This window comes from Dreissena polymorpha, chromosome 10 (assembly GCF_020536995.1).
Source record: "Dreissena polymorpha isolate Duluth1 chromosome 10, UMN_Dpol_1.0, whole genome shotgun sequence".
Lineage (NCBI taxonomy): Eukaryota > Metazoa > Mollusca > Bivalvia > Myida > Dreissenidae > Dreissena > Dreissena polymorpha.
This window is the reverse complement of record NC_068364.1, coordinates 25052217-25076798: the sequence shown is the minus strand read 5'-3', so window position 1 is coordinate 25076798 and position 24582 is coordinate 25052217. Positions and strand designations below refer to the sequence as shown.

Genomic DNA, 24582 nt, shown 5'->3' with positions numbered 1-24582 from the left:
TGGGTTTTGCATTGAAGTTGGCAGCGCTCTCACTGTGCTCGTCGCCTCGAATCTGGGCGTCCCCATTAGCACAACGCATTGCAAAGTCGGGTCAGTGGTGTTCGTGGGTCGAGTCAGGTCCAATAACTCTGTCGACTGGAAATTGTTCAAGAACATCGTGCTAGCGTGGATTGTAACCGTGCCCGCGTCTGTTCTCCTGAGCGCGCTTTCGATGTTTGGGTTGCATGAGATAGTGAAAGCCACGCGCTAGCAACTGGACATTTGACAAATTGACACACTTTCAGAACTGTGGTCCAAGTAGACAATCATGATGGTTTATATATGCTAAAGTATTGAATGAAAGCAGAAAATCAGGCGTACATTTTAATATTATACAAATTCTTGAAACAAGACATTTAAAGGGATCTTTTCACGCTTTGGTAAATTGACAAAATTGAAAAAAGTTGTTTCAAAATCGCAAATTTTCGTTTTAGTTATGATAATTGTGAGGAAACAGTAATACTGAACATTTATCATGGTCTAATATAGCCATTATATGCATCTTTTGACGATTTTAAAACCTAAAAATTATAAAGCGTTGCAACGCGAAACGATTGAATAATTTGGAGAGTTCTGTTTTTGTCGTTAAATTTTGTGAAACTACGAAGATTGCTTATATAAGGTATTAAATACGACTAGTACGTGTACTCGGCGGAATAGCTCAGTCGGCTAGAGCGTTTTTACTTCAGGATTCTGGCAGGTCTCCAGGGGTCACTGGTTCGAAACCTGTTCCGGGCAATGTTCTTTTCCTTTTTTTAATTTTATTCTTGATTTTTTACTGGAGCTTTTACGATCCAATGTTTACATTAATCGATATAAAGCATTTAATGAATAAGTTAAAAAATGCCAAAATCTGTGAAAAGGCCCCTTTAAAGGCTAAATTTACATATTAATTCGACCCATTCCTGGGATCAATTTACTCATGCATGCATTTGTCCTGTAGTAAACCTGTATCAGCTGCGGTTAGTACACAGCTAAGATTGAATCAGTGCGCTCAACAATTCCTTAGTCTGCAGAGAGAAAATATAACGGATAAGGATGTGGGATTTTATGGTGGACCATACAAGACACTCCATTGAAAGTACTCATATTCCTTGAGCTAGAATTATTATTTAGTCACTAGAAGTTTAAAATTATGATTGTTATTGAACATTCATAGTTATTCAATACACCGCATGAAATGGCTTATATTGTACTATTTTTACAGCATTTAACATGCATTAATTATCATTTTCTGATAATCTGTCTGTGTTTTCAATTGAATACAAATGAGCCGTGCTCAGGGGAAAAAAAAAAAGAGTATTCATGCATGTGCGTTAAGTGTCATCTCAGATTAGCCTGTGCAGTCAACACAGGCTAATCAGGGACGACAGCAGTCCACACAGGCTAAACAGGGACGACAGCAGTCCACACAGGCTAATCAGGGACGATACCTTTCGTATAATTTACTATTTATGGGATTTCTTTCTTTTTAAGTACGGTATGTCACTTCTAAGCGAAAAATCAGTCTAGACAGAAACTATCGTGTTTTATTAGAATGTATGGACTGCACAGGCTAATCTGGCACAACACTATACGCACCCCATGTATAGCAAATCACTTTTCTTATTAAACAAGGGCTTGCATACTCCATGTTGTCTTCAATAACCCTTGACCACACTAAAGTCAGTTTCCAGGGTAAAACCGTGTTTATTGCGCCTTGCAGAAGATAATACATTATGAGAATATGGTCATTCACAAGATGGATGAACAGAAGGCACAATAAGAAGTGTAATTTTATTTATTTCTGAAGAAACAAAACACAATGCAATAAATATAACCATAACAAGATGCTGCATTCCATGAACACATTATCAGTCTGTGAAGATTGTTTATTAATTTACTTACATGTATTTGTATGTAAACAAGCCTCTAAAAGTCTTAGAATGTGTTTGTTTATTGATTCAGGAGCGAGGAATCTGTGAATGTTGTTGCTTACAGTCCCAATATGCTTCCAGAGGAAGCCTTGTCAGTATTGATTAATTGGCCCGTTTTTTATTAACTCTTTCCCCCATATGGAGCAAAGTGAAATGGCTTTTGCAAACAGCATAAAACATGACCAGCCTGCAAGTATCACTTGACTGGTCTTTAATATGGTGAATCACTTGACTGGTCTTTTACATAGAGAATAACTTGACTGGTCTTTAATATGGTGAATCACTTGACTGGTCTTTAACATGGAGAATCACTTGACTATTCTTTAACATGGTGAATCACTTGACTGGTCTTTTACATAGAGAATCACTTGACTGGTCTTTAACATGGAGAATCACTTGACTGGTCTTTTACATGGAGAATCACTTGACTGGTCTTTAACATGGAGAATCACTTGACTGGTCTTTTACATGAAGAATCACTTGACTGGTCTTTTACATGGAGAATCACTTGACTGGTCTTTTACATGGAGAATCACTTGACTGGTCTTTTACATGGAAAATCACTTGATTGGTCTTTAACATGGATAATCACTTGACTGGTCTTTAACATGGAGAATCACTTGACTGGTCTTTTACATGAACATGTCATCCTCCCAGTCGGGTGGCCTCATGTGGTCTGGATCTGGCCTAAAAACACAAAAATCATCCAAGTAACAAGATAATTTTAATTCCTCTATCAAAACATATGCTATTAATCAGTCACAATTTTTCTATTTTAAGAAACAGTGACCTTGATGCTGACCCAACTAGCCCCAAATGCAGCCCCGGGCTTGGTCTTCATTTCCAAACCACAAAATTTATCGCCATCAAACTCAAGTTATAAACCAGAAACCCTGTTTTATGCCCTCTGTTGCCCACCCACCAAATCACGATCTAAAAACCAGTCCACCAAATCACGATCTAATAACCAGTCCACCAAATCACGATCTAATAACCAGTCCACCAAATCACGATCTAATAACCAGTCCACCAAATCACAATCTAATAACCAGTAGGATCAAGTTAACAAGTTAAAATAACAGCAAGATGATACATGTATTAACCAAAAGAGAGGTACACAGGTTTCAGGACTTATGGAGGTACATACTTAAAGATGTACAAATGTAAGGAGAAACAAGTGAATTGCATCATGCTGTACTGGTACATTTTAGGGGGCAAACAAATTAGAGCAAATGTTGCTGTAGTAGCAGGGACCTCGTTATGTTTTGGGGAATGCAACCATAGCATAATGGCAATGTTGATTAAAGGAAGGAAGAATAATTCCATAACATCATGCCTTGAATAAAGTCTGTTTTATTCCATCAACCATTCTAGATCTATTTATTGCGAGGGAATAAAAGGCCTTTGGAAAATATAATTTATAGAAAATATGCACCAACATGTCACAAAATGACATGAAGGTCTGGATTAAATTGATATGATAAAGTTTTATGATGATACAATTAAAACTCGTAGACAAGGTTAATTTGGCCAATTTTTCCATAATTGAAGGGCCATAAATCATAAGTGCTTTAAGCCATCTTGCTGACTAGGGACTTTGGCCAGGATATTATGCCCAAAACATTTTCCCTAAGTTCCAAGTGATCAGATTTAACCGTCAGAAAACAGACAACTTCCTTCATGCCGCCAACCCGCCTGATTCAGGTGTTCCCTTAATAAAACCTGATTTCTTTTTTGAAGGCATATACAGAGGAGAATTTTCGACTTTTTGACAGTGGAGAAACAAAAAATACAAAAATCTGGGGATGGGCAAGGGGGAGCAGCCTTATTTTAGCTGTAAAAATGATCAAATAAGGGCATCAATAGTAGGCAATATCCTGTTAGTTGATAGCGATTCAGACGCAAGAACAACTTACCGGTAATTTACTTCTGAGTACAATATTGTACTTTATGTACTTCACACACAACCTTGTATAACACAAACCTGATTTTCCTATGCCAATTATGGGACAGGATATTTAGATCGATTTTTTTGCAAATTAGCAATCAGAATAGCCTTGAATCAATGCATATCACACATACAATTAATAAATTAAAACTTTGGGGTATAAAACTGTGTGAAATGCATTGTTAACTACAATAGTTATTAATTAAAAACAAGAAACCGTCGGAGACGGGTGATGCTCCCCAAAGTTTTTTTGGTCACAATATTACACTATATATTCAGATAAAAGGAAACGTCTTGAGGGGCATAACTTTGGACAAAATAATACGATGGATGGTTTAGCAACTTAAAAATTTCAAAGGGCCATAACTCTCTTAAAAAATCATCTAACCAGAACCCACAAATAACATGCGCATCTCCTCAAGGTAGTTAAGCTTCCCAAAAGCTTCATTGAATTCCAGTCAGTAGTTGGGGAGAAATAGCCCGGACAAGAATTGCACTATATGTACAGTTTATAGGAAATTTCAAAGGGCCATAACTCTGGTTAAAATCATCCGACCATAACCTGCTGATAAGATGCACATCTCCTCTTGGTAGTGAAGCTTCCCAAAAAGTTTGATTGAATTCCAGTCATTAATTGCTGAGAAATAGCCTGGACAAGAATTGCACTATATGAACAGTTAATGAAAAATTTTAAAGGGCCATAACTCTGTGAAAAATCATCCGACCAGAACGGTTGATAATATGAACATCTCCTCTTGGTAGTGAAGACACTTGCACCGACCGACCAAGCGGCGACTATATGCTCCCCTCAAAAATTTTGGGGGAGCATAATAAAAAAAGAGGGCCTGAAAGGCCCAAAGTCACTCACCTCAGATAACAAGATATTATTGGGATGAATCTTCTGACCAAGTTTCATGAAGATCGGAAAATAAATGTGGCCTCTAAAGTGTTAACAAAGTTTTACTTTAGCCATATAAGGAAAAATGCTCCGCCCCCTGACAGCCATGTTTTTCAACCATCCAGCATCATTTTTGAACACGTCCAAGATATTATCGGGATGAATCTTCTGACCAAGTTTCAAGAAGATCGGACAGTAAATGTGGCCTCTAGAGTGTTAACAAGATTTTACTATAGCCATATTAGGAAAAATGTCCCGCCCCTTGTAAGCCATGTTTTTCAAGCAAAGATAAGTATTTTCAAACTCATCCAAAATATCATTGAGACCAATCTTCTGACCAAATTTCATGAAGATTGGACAATAAATGTGGCCTCTAGAGTGTTATCAAGGTTTAACTATAGTCATATAAAGCCATATAAGGAAAAATGCCCCGCCCCTGGTGGCCATGTTTTTAAAGCAACCAAAACCATTTTCAAACTCATCCAAGATATCATTGGAACAAGTCTTCCTACCAAGTTTCATGATGATCGGAAAATAAATGTGACCTCTATAGAGTGTTAACAAGGTTTTACTATAGCCATTTTAGGAAAAATGCCCCGCCCCCATGGTGTCCATGTTTTTCAACCAACCGGCATCATTTTCAAACTCATCTCAAGATATTATTGGTATGAATCTTCTGACCGAGTTTCATGAAGATCTGACTATATATGTGGCCTCTAGAGTGTTAACAAGATTTTACTATAGCCATATACAAGGAAAAATGCCCCGCCCCTTTGCAGCAATGTTTTTCAAGCAAAGGTTACCATTTTCAAACTCATCCAAGATATCATTGGGAAAAATCTTCTGAGCAAGTTTCATGATGATCGGAAAATTAATGTGGCCTCTAGAGTGTTAACAAGGTTTTACTATAGCCATATAAGGAAAATCTATTATTAGCATTGGTGACCTTGACCCCAGTGACCTCAAACCTCATCAAAAGGTAGAGGTCCATGCAAGGATCGTGATCATGAGATCGGTAAAGTATTGAAGGCGCTATGAGAAACAGTAACAAAAGCGAGACAGAAAATATATTATTAGCATCAGTTACCTTGACACCAGTTACCTAAAACCTCATCAAAAGGTAGAGGTCCATGCAAGGTACCTACATTGCAAATATGTAAGAGATCGGTAAAGTATTGAAGGCACTATTAGAAACTGTAACAAAAAGGGTGACAGAAAATCTATTATTAGCCTCAGTGACCTTGACCCCAGTGACCTCAAACAGCATCAACAGGTAGAGGTCTATGCAAGGTACCTACATGGCAAATATGTAAGAGATCAGTAAAGTATTGAAGGCCCTATAACTAAAAGCGTTACGGAAAATATATTATTAGTCTCGGTGACCTTGACCCAAGTGACCTCAAACCTCATCAAAAGGTAGAGGTCAATGCAAGGTACCTACATTGCAAATATGTAAGAGATCAGTAAGGTATTGAAGGCGCTATTAGAAACTGTAAAAAAAGCGTGAAGGAAAATTATTATTAGCCCAGTGACCTCAAACCTCATCAAAAGGTAGAGGTCTTTGCAGGGTACCTACATGACAAATATGAAAGTGATAGGTAAAGTATTGAAGGTGCTATGAGAAACAGTAGCAAAAGGGTGACAGAAGGAAGTATATTATTAGCCTCTGTGACCTTGACCTTGACCCCAGTGACCTCAAACCTCATCAAAAGATAGAGGTCCATGCAAGGTACCTACATGTCAAATATGAAAGCGATAGGTAAAGTATTGAAGGCGCTATGAGAAACAGTAGCAAAAGTGTGACGGAATGAAGTATATTATTAGCCTCCTTGACCTTGACCCCAGTGACCTCAAACGTCATCAAAAGGTAGAGGTCCATGCAAGGTACATACTTGACAAATATGAAAGCGATTGGTAAAGTATTGAATGCGCTATAAGAAACTGTAGCAAAAGTGTGACGGAATGAAGTATATTTTTAGCCTTGGTGACCTTGACCTTGACCCCAGTGACCTCAAACCTCATCGAAAGGTAGAGGTCCATGCAAGGTACATACTTGACAAATATGAAAGCGATAGGTAAAGTATTGAAGGCGCTATGAGAAACGGTAGCAAAAGTTTGACGGAAGGAAGTAACCTAAAACTGGCAACTATATGCTCCCCATATATATATGGGTAGCATAAAAAACACCCAATATGTGTAAGGCATTGTAAAATATAATAGTTATTACAGTAACTAAACAAGAGCACCGCCTTGCGGGTGCAGACCGCTCATCTGTTTTTCTTTTTAAAGGTGTAGGGACCTATCTCAATTACAATCACAAAGAAGGGAGGGGTGGAGTGGAGAGGGGTTTATAGTGTGGGGTGTGGTCATTTATTACATTATCTTCCAAAAATGCAACAAAAAATGGAAAAAAACAATTTTTTTTTTCAGAGGGGGGGGGGGGGATTCTTGGGTGGGATGGTGTGACGGTATTTCAAAAATAAAATAATAAAAATAAATATTTGTGTTTTTTAACCATGTTTGAAAAAAACAAGTGATGTGTTTGTCAGAAACACCTTGAACTTCCACCACTCAAAATGTGCAGCTTTATGAGAAGGCCGCTTTGAAATATTGTTTTTTTGACTTTTGACCTTGGAGGATGACCTTGACCTTGAACTTCCACCACTGAAAAATGTGCAGCTTCATGAGATACACATGCATGCCAAATATATCAAGTTGCTATCTTAACAAGAGGGCCAGATGGCCCTAGTTCGCTCACCTGAGAGGAGTCAGTTCATTCCATCTTTACCAAATGTCAAACTTGACCTAGATATTGTACAGACAAACATCCTGGTCAAGTTTCATCATTATTTCATCTGCGAGTCATGATCAATTTACCTATGAAGTTTCATGAACCTAGGCGTAAGCATTCTTGAGTTATCATCCAGAAACCATTTTTCTAAGTTGAGTCACCGTGACCTTGACAGCCATTGTGTGAATACGTTTTTTGGCACTGTGACCTTGACCTTTGACCTAGTGACCTGATAATCAATAGGGGTCATCTGCGAGTCATGATCAATATACCTATGAAGTTTCATGAACCTAGCCATAAGCGTTCTTGAGTTATCATCCAGAATCCATTTTACTATTTCAGGTCACCGTGACCTTGACCTTTGACCTAGTGACCTGAAAATCTATAGGGGTCATCTTCGAGTCATGATCAATGTACCTATGAAGTTTCATGATCCTAGGCATAAGCGTTCTTGAGTTATCATCTGGAAACCATTTTACTATTTCAGGTCATCGTGACCTTGATCTTTGACCTAGTGACCTGAAAATCAATAGGGGTCATCTACGAGTCATGATCAATGTACCTATGAAGTTTCATGATCCTAGGCCTAAGCGTTCTTGAGTTATCATCCGGAAACCATTTAACTATTTCGGGTCATCATGACCTTGACCTTTGACCTAGTGACCTGAAAATCAATAGGGGTTATCTGCAAGTCATGATCACTGTAGCTATGAAGTTTCATGATCCTAGGCATAAGCGTTCTTGAGTTATCATCCAGAAACCATTTATCTGCTTTGTGTCACCGTGACCTTGACCTTTGACCTAGTGACCTGAAAATCAATGGGGTTCATCTGCGAGTCATGATCAATGTATCTATAACTTTCATGATCCTAGGCATAAGTGTTCTTGAGTTATCATCCGGAAACCATTTTACTATTTCGGGTCATCATTACCTTGACCTTTGACCTAGTGACCTAAAAATCATTAGGAGTCATTTGCAAGTCATGATCAATGTATCTATGAAGTTTCATGATCCTTGGCATAAGCGCTCTTGAGTTATCATCCGGAAACCATCTGGTGGACGGACGGACCGACATGAGCAAAACAATATACCCCCTCTTCTTCGAAAGGGGGAGGGGGCATAATGAGAAAAATGCCCCCCTCCCAGCAGCCATGTTATTTAACTGACCGGAACCATTTTTGAACTCAACTCTCGTATTTAAGGAAACAAATGTTCTGAGCAAATTTCATGAAAATTGGGCCTAAAATGTGACTTCTACTGTGTTCACATGTTTTCACTATATACATATAAAGAAAAATGCCCCGCCCACTGGCGGCCATGTTTTTTCACCAATCCCGACCATTTTCAAACTCGTCCGAGATATCAATAAAACCAATGTTTTGACCAACTTTCATGATGATTGGGCAAAAATTGTGACTTCTAGAGTGTTTACAAGGTATCTCTATAGCCAAATAGGGAAAACTGCCACTATATACATATAGAGAAAAATGCTCCGCCCACTTGCGGCCATGTATTTTCACCGATCTCGGCCATTTTCGAACTCGTCCAAGACATAAATTTAACCAATGTTTTGACCAACTTTCATGATGATTGGGCAAAAATTGTGACTTCTAGAGTGTTTACAAGGTTTCTCTATAGCCAAATAAGGAAAACAGCCCCGCCCACTGGCGGCCATGTTTATAACGGATCAGAACCTCTTTTGAACTCAACCAAGATATCATTAAGACAAACATGTTGACAAAGTTACATAAAAATTTGGCATGAAATTTGACTTCTACAGTGTTTACAAGGTTTTTCTTTTTTTTTTACCAAGTGACCTTGTTTTTGACCCGGCACAACCCAGTTTCGAACTCGGCCGAGATTTTTTTGGGACAAAGCTTCTGACCAAGTTTCATGCAGATGGGACAAGAAATGTGGCCTCTAGAGTGTTTACGAGCAAATGTTAACGGACAGACGAACCGAAATACGACGGACAAAGACCGGTCACAAAAGCTCACCTGAGCAATCAGGTGAGCTAAAAAGTGAAAAGGTTATGGCCAATGTTTAAGTTTTTTTTGGACTGACAGACAGACTGACTAACATACTGACGGACATTTCAACTGCTATATGACACCCTACTGGGGCCATACAAATTATTTTTTGGGGGTGGGGGGGGGGGGGGGATACAGTGTGAGGGTGTGGTGGTCATTTCTTAGATGATCTTTAATTAAAAAAAAAATAATGGGGGGGATTGAGGGGGGATTCGGGAGATTCTGGGGGGGGAGGGGATGGTTTAGACGGAGTCAATTGTGGTATGTCAGGTAAGAGTTGTTTTATCAAAGTATGGTGGTCATTTCTTAGATGATCTTTAATTTTAAAATAAATAATGGGGGGGATTGAGGGGGGATTCGGGAGATTCGGCGGGGGGGGGAGGGGATGGTTTGGACGGAGTCAATTGTGGTATGTCAGGTAAGAGTTGTTTTGTCAAAGTATCAATCGAATCTAATCATAAATAAAGAAGTTATGGAAATTTTAGCAAAATTTTATAATTTGACCTTCAGACTCAAGGTCATTCAAAGGTCAAGGTAAAAATCAACTTGCCAGGTACAGTACCCTCATGATAGCATGAAAGTATATAAAGTTTAAAAGCAATAGCCTTGATACTTTAGAAGAAAAGTGGATCTGAACACAAAATGTAACCGTATATTCAAAGTTACTAAGTCAAAAAAGGGCCATAATTCCGTAAAAATGACAACCAGAGTTATGCAACTTGTCCTTTACTGTCCCCTTATGATAGTTTGCGAGTGTTCCAAGTATGAAAGCAATATCTATGATACTTTAGGGGTAAAGTGGACCAAAACACAATACTTAACCAAATTTTCAAGTATAAAGGGCCCATAATTCTGTCAAAATGCCAGTCAGAGTTACATAACTTTGCCTGCACAGTCCCCTTACGATAGTTAGTAAGTGTTGCAATGGCTTTGATACTTTAGGAAAAAAGTGGACCTAAACACAAAACTTAACCAAATTTTCAATTTTCTAAGTATAAAAAGGGCACATAATTCCGTCAAAATGCCAGTCAGAGTTACATAACTTTGCCTGCACAGTCCCCTTACGATAGTTAGTAAGTGTTGCAAGTATGAAAGCAATGGCTTTGATACTTTAGGAAAGATGTGGACCTAAACACAAAACTTAACCAAATTTTCAATTTTCTAAGTATAAAAAGGGCACATAATTCCGTCAAAATGCCAGTCAGAGTTACATAACTTTGCCTGCACAGTCCCCTTACCATAGTAAGAAAGTGTTGCAAGTATGTAAGCAATGGCTTTGATACTTTAGGAAAGATGTGGACCTAAACACAAAACTTAACCAAATTTTCAATTTCTAAGTAGAAAAAGGGCACATAATTCTGTCAAAATGCCAGTCAGAGTTACATAACTTTGCCTGCACAGTCCCCTTAAGATAGTTTGTAAGTGTTGCAAGTATGAGAGCAACAGCTTTGATACTTAAGGAATAAAATGGACCTAAACACAAAACTTAACCAAAATTTTTAAATTTTTAAGTATAAAAAGGGCACATAATTCTGTCAAAATGCAAGCCAGAATTATCTTACTTTGCCTGCCCAGTCCCCTCATGATAGTAAGTAAGTGTACCAAGTTTGAATGCAATCGCATTGATACTTTATGAGAAAAGTGTACCTAAACGCAAAACTTAACCGGACGCCGCCGCCGACGGCAACGCCAAGGTGATGACAATAGCTCATAATTTAAAAAACAAACAAACAACATTGAATATTTACCCAGGTCTGCGCCCTGGATGGGTCCCTGGGGGTCCAAAAGGGTCGAACCTGGCCCCTGGAGGCACTGCGCCTCTGAAATATATGAGCCTCTATCTGGGAAATCTTGGACTGTAAAGGTAATTTTCAAGGATTTTAAAGTCAAGAATTATTTCCTGGATTGTTAATTATTTTTTTTTAACTGACTGAACCCAAAGAAACAAAAGATGTGTTTGTCAGAAACTTAATTCCCCCTATTGCGCCGCTTTAAAGCCATATATTTGACCTTTGACCTTGAAGGATGACCTTGATCTTTCAACACTCAAAATGTGCAGCTCCATGAGATACACATGCATGCTAAATAACAAGATGCTATCTTCTATAATGCAAAAGTTTTTGCACAACTTTAAACATGGTTAAAGTTTTGGGACACACACAATAAATGAATGCATGACAGACAGACGGATAGGCCAAAAACAATATGACGACGATCTTCCGATCCGGGGGCATAAAAAGAAAACAAGAAGGAAAAAGTGGCTCTGAATTGCTAACCTGAATCAATATTGTGATACAACAGTGATCTTAGCTGGAAGATGTTTTATTTAACCCTTTACCACTTAGATATGTATTTTGACATATTTGTAGTCCCTTAGAAAGCTTTATTTAATTAAATACCTTTCTTACTACATTCAAGTTTTAAAGGCTTCATTTCCAACTCTTATTTTACTGATAGGCAGCAAACAGCATTAAATCTGAACTCTCTTGGTAGTGAAGCTTCCCATAAAGTTTCATTGAATTCCAGTCATTAGTTGCTGAGAAATAGCCCGGACAAGAATTGCACTATATGTACAGTTAATGGAAAATTTCAAAGGGTCATAACTCTGTGAAAAATCATCTGACTAGAACCCGCTGATAATATGCACATGTCCTCTTGGTAGTGATGCTTCCCATAAAGTTTAATTGAATTCTGGTCATAAATTGCTAAGAAATAGCCCTGAAAAAAATTGTGCACTGACAGACGGACACACGCACGGGACAGACGAAGCGGCGACTATATGCTCCCCCCAAAATTTTTGGAGGAGCATATAAACAGGTATTCCCCAAAGAGGGACCAATTTTGATATTATAGTAAAGAGTTGAATAAATTTGGTTCATGACCACTATATGAGTTGTGTTCTGAGAAAACTGGGTATAATGCATGTGCGTCAACTGTCGTCCCAGATTAGCCTGTTCAGTCTACACAGGCTAATCAGGGACCACACTTTAAGCTTAAACTGGATTTTTGTTAAGAAGGGACTTCATTTAAATGATGTCATTAAAGCCGAAAGTGTCGTCCCTGATTAGCCAGTGCGAACTGCACAATCTAATCTGGGATGACAATTGATGCACAAGCAACATGCCCAGTTTTCTCTGAATGTGACTAACATAATCTTACATACCAAAATACTAGCATATGATATAAGCGAAACAAGTTAACCCTTAAGAAGATAAATATTTGATCTCAGGGGAATGATTTGAATCACTAATGTGGAGGAACTTTATAAAATGGTCAGACATTTCTTAACCTTGGCCTTCAAACATTTTACAGACACTTTATTACAATAATTGTACATACTGGTCATAACCATCTTATTTTTTTAAACTTCAAATGGATATGTTACTTAAACCTTAACAGAAATTGTATAAAACACATAACAAAACTGTCAACATCGACAATCAACTCAAGATCACAGTGACATTTTTCTATGACGACAACAAGAACTGGTTTTCCGCAGAAAATGGACTCAATAATATTTCAAAGTCTCTATCAATAAGTGGCTTAAGGTTTTGATGAAATAAAACTTACATAACTTGGCACAACCCTTTCTTGCTCAGAAACAAAGCGAAAATGGCTTCATGCAATCACAATAAACCCAGAACAAACTGCAAGTAACTCTCAGTATGTTTAGGTTTTATGCTGTTTGCTGCTCGTCAGCACCTTATAGATTGAAAAAAGTCTTTAAAACTAGAATCTATTAAAAACAATCTTAAATTTAATGTGATTTTGTAAGGGCCTACAAATATGTCAAATAGTGTTCTGAGCAATAAAGGGTTTATGCAATCAAACTTAAATAACTAGGCTCAACCAAACTTCCCCACTTACAAATGGTAGCGGTAAGGGAAGTATACTACAAAGTACCCAGGGTACAGACAATATACTAAAAAGTACGGAGCATGGTTGGGTACCCAGGGGTTTTTAACCTTATATAACAGACGCCGAATATCGGCGTCTTCCTCCACCAAACAAGGCTGTTTGTATCCCCTTTCAGAACCAAAAATTCCCCCTAAAAAAAAAAAAAAAAACAATTTTTTTTTTTTAAATAGAAAGATGGGTCTCAGGATTATAATATCTCAATTCTATTTCAATTTAATCTTGCCAAACATAATAAATTATGAAAAAAACAACGAATATAGTGCAAACATGTACACATGTATTGTAATAATGAGAGAGTAAGTAAACAAATCCCCAAAAAGGGGAACGCCGCGAAAATTCCCACGCGCACAATTTTCCCCCAAAGTGGAAAATCCCGCGTAAAATTTCCCCCACATAAGGGCTAAAGGCCCCTTCCCCCACAACCCAAGAAAACCCCTGGTACCTTTGAGTTTTTTTTCTGTATACAACCAATCGAGCGACACTTACGGAGGTAGCCTGGAGGGAAGTCCAGAGCTTGGGTCTATTCCAAACCGCGGACCCCTGCCACCACGCAGGGGGTCAAAGAACATGCCTCCCCCGCCCCTTCCGAAGGGGTCAAGGTCACCTCGACCCACTGAGAAAGGGTCATCAGGGTCCTGCCTGTAACAGAATTGGCATAAGTACAATTAAATGCATAACTTTCATAAATATGGACGGCACAAACATTATTCTATGAAGTAAAAATATTGATGCTCATAGTAGAATACATAAAAGGTATTGTCAAAAAAGACATTGAAATTGACTGGAAACAAGCTTTATTAGCAAAGTTCTAAATGCATTACTTACATTTAATAAAATAAATGTTCTTTGTGTGCAAATACATTCTATAATTTGAATGCAAAAAATGCATACTATTAGTAGAACTTTTTCTGACCTATTTTGAAAAAAAGTACCTTGATTTACTTAATGATTTTCATCAAGTAAAATCTGCATTTCTATTATTAAAATAATTAAGTAAAGAATACAATTTACAGTGAGAAAACAATAAATATTATATTAGAACTGAACAGCACTATGAATTTTCATTTCATTCTAGAAAATGTATATGCAGTGATTAGTTTGTGAAATGTTTGTTCGTGCAATTTACATTACATGCTTTATGACTAAACTAAGAAAATGCTATTTGGGAACAAGTTTTATCTAAACAAGAGCTGTCACCATAGGATGCCATACGCCCCCTATAAACGCTTTGATAGAAGCCATAGCATTTTTCGAAACCTCAACGCGGACCCTAAGTTCAAAGTCATGGTCACAGGGGTCAAAATTTCTGTGCGTATGGAAAGGCCTTGTCCATATAAACATGCATACCAAATATGAAGGTTATATCTCAAGGGACATAGAAGTTATGAGCATTTTTCGAAACTTAAACGGAGATTTTGAAACCTAAACGAAGACCCTAAGTTCAAGGCTAGGTCACAGGGGTCAAAATTTGTGTGCGTATGTAAAGGCCTTGTCCATATACACATGCATACCAAATATGAAGACTTTATCTCAAGGGACATAGAAGTTATGAGCATTTTTTGAAACCTAAATGCAGATTTCGAAACCTAAACGCGGACCCTAACTTCAAGGTAAAGGTCACAGGGGTAAAAAGTTTTGTGCGAATGGAAAGGCCTTGTCCATATACACATGCATACCAAATAAGAAGGTTATATCTCAAGGGACATAGAAGCAGGGTTCGACACTAAGGCACGTCCGACAGACATTGTCTAGTAAGATCGGTGGTCGGGCTAGTAAAACTGCGGGCAAGCTTGTCCGACTGGTCGTACATAAAAAATCTATACTGATTCATATAACTATAAATAACTGCTGTGAAAACCTTTACCTTTAATGTGTAAAATTACTCTTGTATCCGTTATTTACATTAAAACAAAACTAGTGTATTTAAATAAACGCGAAGCATTCACATGATTCATCGATATTTTTAGACGCAAAGGAGAGCTTCCTGCAGAAATTGCTTGTTTCAAGTTGTCATGAATATTAATGATAAATTCTGCAGTGTCGTAAAACTGTAGAGCGTGATTAAACAACTTCTATCGAAAATCGGTATCGTCAATGAACATTTTTGCGTAGCAGACAAGATAATGTAATTTAAAGAATGGCTTTGTTCAAGTTTGGATTGTTGTCCGACAAATCAGTTAATGAAAAAAAATCCGACGCTTAACTGACACGAAACGTAAATATGAAGAAACACGAAAACGTCAATTTTATCCTAGATGGAAAATCGAGTCAGTTCCCATGGCTTGAATGTGACGAAGAAAAGCAAAGAAAGGGTTATTTTATTATTTTACTCTATGCAAAAAAATCTGATGTTCACTGACTATTTACTGATAAATCTTGATTAAATAGTTACATGACACAATTGTGTTCATTTGCTATGTCATTCATGGTCTAGTAGACATTAGGTTCGGGCTAGTACATTTTAAGAGGAGCTGGTCCGACGGTCTTGCTGTAAAAAAAAGTTAATGTCGAACCCTGAGAAGTTATGAGCATTTTTTGAAACCTAAACGCAGATTTCGAAACCTAAACGCGGACCCTAAGTTCAAGGTAAATGTCACAGGGATAATGGAAAGGCCTTGTCCATATACACATGCATACCAAATATGAAGATTATATCTCAAGGGACATAGAAGTTATGACCATTTTTCGAAACCTAAACGCAAAGTGTGACGGAAAGACGGACAGACAGACAGACAGACAGTCCGACCACTATATGCCCTCTTTTCTTCGAAAGGGGGCATAAAAAACTTCATACCAATAGCAAACATGCCAATATTATAAATAATAATAATAACACGGAACTTGAAATGCACACAGGCATTACCATTCAGGTGTTGGTCGTGGCCTGTGACTCCCGGTGCCAGGGACCCTCAAGGGGTCATCATCCTCGTCACGAGACCTGCTAGGGTTACGGCCCTTGCTGGATGGGGAGGGTTTGGGACTGGCTGGTTTCATAGTGTCCAGGATCTCTCTCTTGAAATCCTTGCACAGTGTGCTGACTTGCTTCAGTGCCCTGGATGAAGAATTGAATGACCCATTGTACAAGACTTGTTCTAGGGAATCATGTCGTTGTGCATGTGCCTAAAGTTTTGTCTACAATTGGCCTGTGCAGTTTGCTCAGGCTTATCCAGGACAACTTTTGTCTAAATTGGATTTTGGTTTAAAAGAGAATTCCTTTAACAAAAAAATACCGCAAAGCAAAGTGTCATCCCTGATTAGCCTGTGCAGACTGCACAGGCTTATCTAGGATGACACTTTATAAACATGCATTAAGACCAGTTTTCCCAGAACAAGGCTCATGATATAATGCAGGATTTGATATATCAAATTATTCATTTGATTTTTAATCAAAATGTAAGCAGTTTGGCAAGGACACGTATACACAAATTTATAATTTAATTAAAAAGAACAAAAGTTAGAATGATTCTTTGGGAAATTATGAGGAAGTCAGATTAAGGGTGTTAAAAATGCTTGTTATCTACTGCATATAATTATTTACAGCAACAGTAAGGGACTTTTACCACAAATGTTCATTCCGTAAAGCTCAAATAACATAAGCAGTTTTCATATTGTGAAATGCAGTTAAATGATAATGTATACAGGGTGATAAGAAAAAGATTTAATTATAAACTTTCATTATCATACTTCTTGTATGATGAGTAGTCTTCTGTGGCATAGTCAGCTATTCTAATATTCATCGTAGCGACATGTTTGTCATCTGCCACTCTCTGTTGACAAAAGAAAACAAACAATACTGCAACAGACTATGACTTATGTTCATATGTCTAAATCAGAAATTATTTTAAAGTTCAGTAAAACTTGGAAAGATATAATCAGATTTTTGAAAAAAAATAAAAATTTCATTATTTATTCATTACAAACTTGTACTTGTGAACAAGTATACATTTGCAATAACTATGTGTAAATTACCAATAAATTGGAACATATATTAATGTTATCTATTTGTAGAAAGATATTATAGCTACCTTTAGTTAAGATTTTATTCATCATCTCAAAATATCTTATTCACAACACTTTGTCATGAATAAACAGCATCACCATAAAACAAAGAAGGATGCTGGGCCTATTGGCTACAGAACGTAATGTACTAAAGCAAAGTTTGAAAAACATTTGAAATGATTTTATCTGATATGAGTGATATCTAATCTCACAATTATGGTATAAAGATAAATAAAAAGATAATACCTAATGAAGATATAGCATTTTTTTCCTTATATAGTAGGGGTTAATTGTTTTAAATTGTTAACCCATCTAAAAATTCTTTCAAACCCGATTTCAAGTTCTCTCCTAAAATTGATCTTAATTAATACACAACTTATTCCTCTGCTATAAAAATGCTATCCTTCTATTCCAAAACATGAAATTATAATTGTTTAAGTTTTTTGCCTAATCCCTGTCGAAAATTGCTATATTTTTCTTAACTTATAAAAGCCCAATGCCCAAGAGTTATCACAGAAAAAATCTACGCTATGCAGTAGAATATTACCCAAAAATGTACAAGCATGATTCCATCAACGACTATGATTTTCAGCATGTAAGCTTGTCCATTGGAGGATTTGTACTGCAGCACATACAGATCTGGAGCCGAATTCCATCCGTCTGGCAGCATCTCAGAGTCTTCCTCGGTGGCACTGGCTATAGGCTGTAAGTTATTAACCCTTTGCATGCTGGGAAATTTGTCGTCTGCTAAAATGTCGTTTGTTAAATTTCTAAAATTAGCATTTTCTTAATTTTTTTTCAAAGAATACTATCAGAATAGCAAACAGTTTGGATCCTGATGAGACGCCACGTTCTGTGGCGTCTCATCTGGATCCAAACTGTTTGCAAAGGCCTTCAAAATTCGGTTCCCACACTGAAAGGGTTAATTACATTTTTTATACCCAACATCTCCATGTCTATGTATATTATAACGCATATACATGCATCTCAGATTCTTCCTCAGTGGTACTCATGGCGACAGCCTGTTATGAGTCAATTATATTATATTTTGCCAAACTTTTTTTATTTCTCTGTTCATTATAAACTGCAGCATCCAACATTTGGGTATGACTTTTGGTAATCTTACTGCAGAAAATGCATGATTCAACTAACACATAATTGCAGGGATTTATCTTCCATGTAAAAAGCAATTGATATCATTTTATTTTAATTGTATTCTGTAAAATGTAATAAATATTTACTTTCTTTAGGATGAGTAAGCTTAGTGTGTGTAATTATCCATACATATAAATAATGTATTGTTATAACAATTTCTAACTATCGGTACATGTAGGAACTTCATTATGTAATGTCATAAATATCTTTTATTTGCAACTAATTGTTCAGCAATTTAGGCATGGCTTCTATCCCTGTGAATTCCATATGCGAATGACTTTGCACATTACTATTATCACATTAAATCATTAACAATTCAAACTACAAAACTAGGTGTTAGCATTCTTGAGTTACATTTATCATCCGGAAACCATTTTACTGTTTCGAGTCATTGTGACCTTGACCTTTGACCTAGTGACCTGAAAATCAATAGGGGTCATCTGCGAGTCATGATCAATGTACGTATGAAGTTTCATGATCCTAGGCGTAAGCATTCTTGAGTTATCATCCGGAAACCATTTGACTGTTTTGAGTCACTGTGACCTTGACCTTTGACCTAGTGACCTGAAAATCAATAGGGGTCATCTGCCAGTCATGATCAATTTACCTATGAAGTTTCATGATCCTTGGCCTAAGCATTCTTGAGTTATCATCCGGAAACAATTTTACTATTTTGAGTTACTGAAACCTTGACCTTTGACCTAGTGACCTAAAAATCAATAGGGGTCATCTGCCAGTCATGATCAATCTACCTATAAAGTTTCATGACCCTAGGCCTAAGCGTTCTTGAGTTATCATCCGGAAACCATTTTGTGGACGGACCGACTGATGGAAGGACCGACCGACATGTGCAAAACAATATACCCCCTCTTCTTCGAAGGGGGGCATAATAATTCAATTAAGATGCTTAAAATAATTGATTCTTAATTAAACAATATTTCTTTTATTAAGTTTACTATAATTTTTTAATGGGTTAATGATTTCATCAATCATGAAACTGTAAGAATCATTTTAATTAAAGATCTGAGCTGAAATAACTAGCATTCAGTATAAAATCTGGATTCTGAATCTCAGGTGTGTACAATCAAAAAGGAAATAAAAATACAGTAATATAATCAGGGTGCAGGATCACGTGACTTTGTGGGGTTCACAAATGATCTAAACACAGTGGTAAGTGGTTCTTTATTTCAAATAACTTTTTAAAACAACTTTTCTTAAGAATTTCAACAGAACTAGTGCATAATAGACAGTTTTAATGCTGCTTATACATCAAAATTACTTTATTTAAAGGGGTTGTTTCACGTTTTGGTAAATTTACACACACAAAAACTTGTTTCCAATTTCGCAAATTGTCGTTGTAGTTATGATATTCGTGAGGAAACAGGAACACTGAACATTAAACATGCTCTAAAATGTCCATTATATGCATCTTTTGACGATTTAAAGGGGCCTTTTCACAGATTTTGGCATATTTTGAAGTTTGTCATAAAATGCTTTATATTGATAAATGTAAACATTGGTTATTAAAAGCTCTAGTAAAAAATCAAGAATAAAATATAAAACAAGGGACAAAATTGTCACAAAACCAGGTTTTCATTGTGAAAAAAAAATCTGATAAAGGGAGAAAACTCAAACTGAACTTTTGAAATGACCAAAAAAAATTAACCCCCTTTGTAAGTTTTTTTTTTTTTTAAATCTATTTTTAGTCGTGGCGACCTTGACATTGGAGATATTGACGTGATTCTTTCGTGGGACACACCGTCCCATGATGGTGAACAAATGTGCCAAATGATTTTAAAATCTCACAATAAATGACATAGTTATGGCCAGGACAAGCTCATTTATGGCCATTTTTGACCTTTGAACTCCAAGTGTGACCTTGACCTTGGAGATATCGACTTAATTATTTCGCGCGACACACCGTCCAATGATGGTGAACAAATGTGCCAAATGATTTTAAAATCTGACGATGAACGACATAGTTATGGCTCGGACAAGCTCATTTATGGCCATTTTTGACCTTTGAACTCAAAGTGTGACCTTGACCTTGGAGATATCGACGTAATTATTTCGCGCGACACACCGTCCAATGATGGTGAACAAATGTGCCAAATGATTTTAAAATCTGACAATGAACGACATAGTTATGGCCCGGACAAGCTTATTCCGCCAGCCCGCCAGCCAGCCAGCCAGCCCGCCAGCCAGCCAGCCCGCCCGCATTCGCCAATCTAATAACCAGTTTTTTCCTTCGGAAAACCTGGTTAAAAAGGAAAAAAAAGAAGCCAGTACCAGGGCTCAAACCAGTGACCCCCAGAGTCCTGGAGTAAGTCTGAAGTAAAAACGCATTAGCCCTCTTGGCTATTCCGCCGGGTATACACAGTTTAAGTATTTTATACATTATATAAGCAATCTTTGTAGTTTCCTTAATTCATAGCATTTTCACAAAATTCAGGGAATAATCTACATGTGCGTCCCGCTTCTATGACGCACAAATATCGAAATAGACGCATCGTTTTGAAATATGTGCGTCCACTCGGACGCATTGCTGAACTGTATCCGTTAACGCATACGCGAATCACGATAGGTATGAACCATCTTGTGTACGAGTCAAAAGTGTAGCAATGAATGCTTAATTTAACCGAATGAGGCTTGAAGACTCCAGCAAGTCTTTTGATTGGCTCTAGTCGAGCCGCAGATGTATAATACGAACCAATTAGAATCGACCTTTAAAATAGAATGTGTTATGATATTTTCTCGAGTCCTCGGATGAAAACCTGCTTTAACTTTGTGTAACTTAGTCATAAATAATACAGAAAAAATGCCTCCCAAATAAGGTGTTGAAGCTTAATAATCCAAAACAAACAAATCTAAACTTTAATAATGGTAGGTAAACGGCTCGCAATTCAGACGTAAACAATAATATTATCAAGCTCGCAATTCGGATGTTAACAATAATATCATCATCGATTTGAATCAAGTTGAAATTTTATAACAGGTTACATTCATGTTACAGATAATGTTATAGCCTATGTGAAGGCAAACAAGATAGTGATAACTCTGAATTTGTTTTTTTTTTGGTTTCAACAAGTTTTTTAGATTATTAAAAGTTTAATGCAAGTATAGTTATTGAGCTAATGTGATTTAGACATATTTTCTTCACTACTTGGTATCTTTCAAAATTTGGGACCCATTCTTTTTCAAGGTGGACTCATTAATTTTGGCCTGGAACTCATTTGTCTAAAATCTGCGAGTTCAGGGACCCATAGATAGTAAATTCTAGATTATTCCCTGAAAATTGTTGAGATCACAAAAAATCGCCGATGTCAAACGCATTTGCTCTCAAGTTGTTTACCTGTGATGCCATGTATTAAACAAAAACACACGCAATATCGGAACCTATCGGAAATAGGTGTCTTATCGGAAACAGGTAACGTCACGATATTTTCATGTGTTATGCTGATCTGATTAGTTAAAAATATTATTATTATACAAAGTTTTTAGTGAAGCTGTAGCCATTGAAAATATTAAGGGACAAGATGCCTTGTACAGTCAAAATGCATAATGGGAAAAAGAGGACTAGACTAGTATACTCAAACCCGGTTGAGTTGCGGGTCGTTTTGACTCGCGGTATTTCATTAGCGCCCTCTGGATTGTGTTTGTAAACAAACCTGCATGACCTACTTTTGAAATCTGACAGAAAACATCTTTTGCTGCCAGTATGAATAGATTTTTGGTAAGTAACTACCCCAAAACGATTTAAAACATCATTTTAAACAAAAATTATGTAAAAATCCATGTTAAAATGAAATTTCCCTTTCAACTTTTTCACTTTTTAAGTTCGTCTGCTTGCGGTTGCTTAGGTCAGACACTACCAATATTATTCTCTTTGTGAAGGGGTTACACACCACCGATTTTTTTAAATTATTTCGATAGGTCAGGCTCTATAAACACTTCAATATTTAGCTAATAGATTCATCTCTTGAAAGTGACACAGATGACGTATGCTGTGTGTGTAAGAAAAGTATTCCACCTGCATTGAGGAAGGATGTTTCGGTTGTTTTTGTGAAATGGGATGAATGTAGTGTGTGTGCACATTGGGTACATCTGAGCTTCTGCACTGATGTACATTTCTTGAGGCGAGATAGCTTCTTCAGGTGTCCCCATTGCGCAGAAGAATGAATGAACATGAACAGTTATTTGAATATTGAGAATTAAAATTAGACACTGCTTGAACATACTGTGATATTTATTTTATTTGATGTATTAAATTCCATATGTTCTATCCTCTATTCCTATAACTTCGTGCAGCCCTATAACACCGTGTACGTTTTTATGACGTAAACTTCTAAGCAACATTCAAACGAACGTGCCCGAAAACTGTTCACTTTTGTAACGCGAGAATTTCCACAGCCGATAAGACAAAAATCATGAGGAAAAAACAATAAATATGATATAAATTGTCCGTTTTTCTGACCTCGTTCCAAAGAAATAGCCAAAACAATGTTTAAAATCTGCACATTTCCTTCACCAGACGGCTATGTTTGTCAATGTTTTGATCGTAAAATGTTTTAAGAGTAGTTTCCCTTGGAGGCCCGTCTCGAATTTGTATTGTGCTCTCTGTACTTTGCATTACAATACGATTAAAGTATGCTATGTATGCGGGAAATTTTGCCCCCAAATGATGACACGAGACCATACGTTAAGATCGTGTCCGGCCTAATGCGATAAAGGTTCTCACTGCGTCAATTTGGGATTTTGTCACAAAACAACTGTCATTAGAAGGGTGACAGCCTTTTATGCCCCCATTGTGAATAGAATTTTATTTAGCTATTTTCCGTTAGTAAATACACTTTATCTAGACCTCTGAATACAGTTATCACAGTTCATATCGTTTTAACGAAGACCAGTTTTGTTTAAACCATTATTTTCAATACAGTTTATTCACGAAATTCATCTAAAACAACACATATTTAATACAAATAAACACATATTCACAAAAACATATATCGGCTATTATAAACACATCCCAGGGCCTCGCTGTGACGTCATCAAAATCGTTGCACGATCTTATAGGGTAATTCTGTGTGACGCAGACTACCATATACATGAATGTTTAAAGGTACGTAACTCCATTATTATTATCTGTCAACCAACATATTTCACTCGTTATTTGTTAAACAAAAGATAAATCATAAAGTATATATCAAGTTTAGTTATTGTCTAATGAATTTTCATGAAAGATATGCCATTGAAATTTAAGGTGCACGAACTTATAGGTTTAGAGGCTAATTGTTATATACGTTATTGATTGTTACTTTGAATAGTATGTCAGATCTTTATGTTTATTCGTGTTAAATTTAATATTAGTGTCAGTTAACCTATTTACCGCAAGTCAACCGGGAGGGAAAATAAACAACAATGGCGGACAGTGGTGTTGTTTTTGTTGATACCGCAGTTAAAATTGAAGGATTTTCGTCATAAAAAGGCTTTTTCCAATGAAGTTAAGTCAGATATGTTTGTCTTTTAAATAATTTATCTGATATCTGAAGATGGTTTCTAGACGCAATTGAATATTCCTTAAGTACCGCGACTCACCCGGGTTGCAGGCTAGTATTGACAGCGTGAGTACAGCAGGCGGCAATTTATATTGACTAGCTGAAGACGTACACGATGACAACTTACATCTTCGCCAATTCCTAAACATGTGTAGCCTGCTGAAATGATCTGCCAGTGCAGAACGCATACAATTGCATCTTGTGGACATTTAATTTTCGGTTTGACAGAATTAAACATTAACTCCATTCCAGCAGACGCCATTTTCTTAATACAAAAATCATGCACCGTACACAATAGGTTACAGTTCAATATACATGTATTGTGGTCTGTC

The 24582-nt window shown here is 36.9% G+C and overlaps 2 protein-coding genes across 3 annotated transcripts in view; one reads left to right on the top strand and one right to left on the bottom strand.

Annotated features, from left to right (window-relative positions):
- The window catches only part of LOC127847695 (sodium-dependent phosphate transporter 1-A-like), a 28108-nt gene extending 25840 nt beyond the window's left edge, over positions 1–2268 (top strand). For both annotated transcript variants that reach the window (XM_052379771.1, XM_052379770.1), the window contains one exon: positions 1–2268. In XM_052379771.1, the coding sequence (XP_052235731.1) occupies positions 1–250 (250 nt within the window). In that variant the 3' untranslated portion in view covers positions 251–2268.
- On the bottom strand, positions 1802–24545 carry LOC127847697 (proteasome inhibitor PI31 subunit-like). Its single transcript, XM_052379773.1, has 7 exons — positions 24378–24545; positions 18088–18243; positions 17226–17308; positions 16405–16593; positions 14028–14180; positions 11372–11443; positions 1802–2642 (listed from the first exon to the last, which is right to left on the bottom strand). Exons 1-7 carry the CDS (start codon positions 24510–24512, stop codon positions 2588–2590), a joined length of 843 nt encoding a protein of 280 aa, XP_052235733.1. The 5' UTR covers positions 24513–24545; the 3' UTR covers positions 1802–2587.
- Positions 24546–24582: the final 37 nt, after the last annotated feature.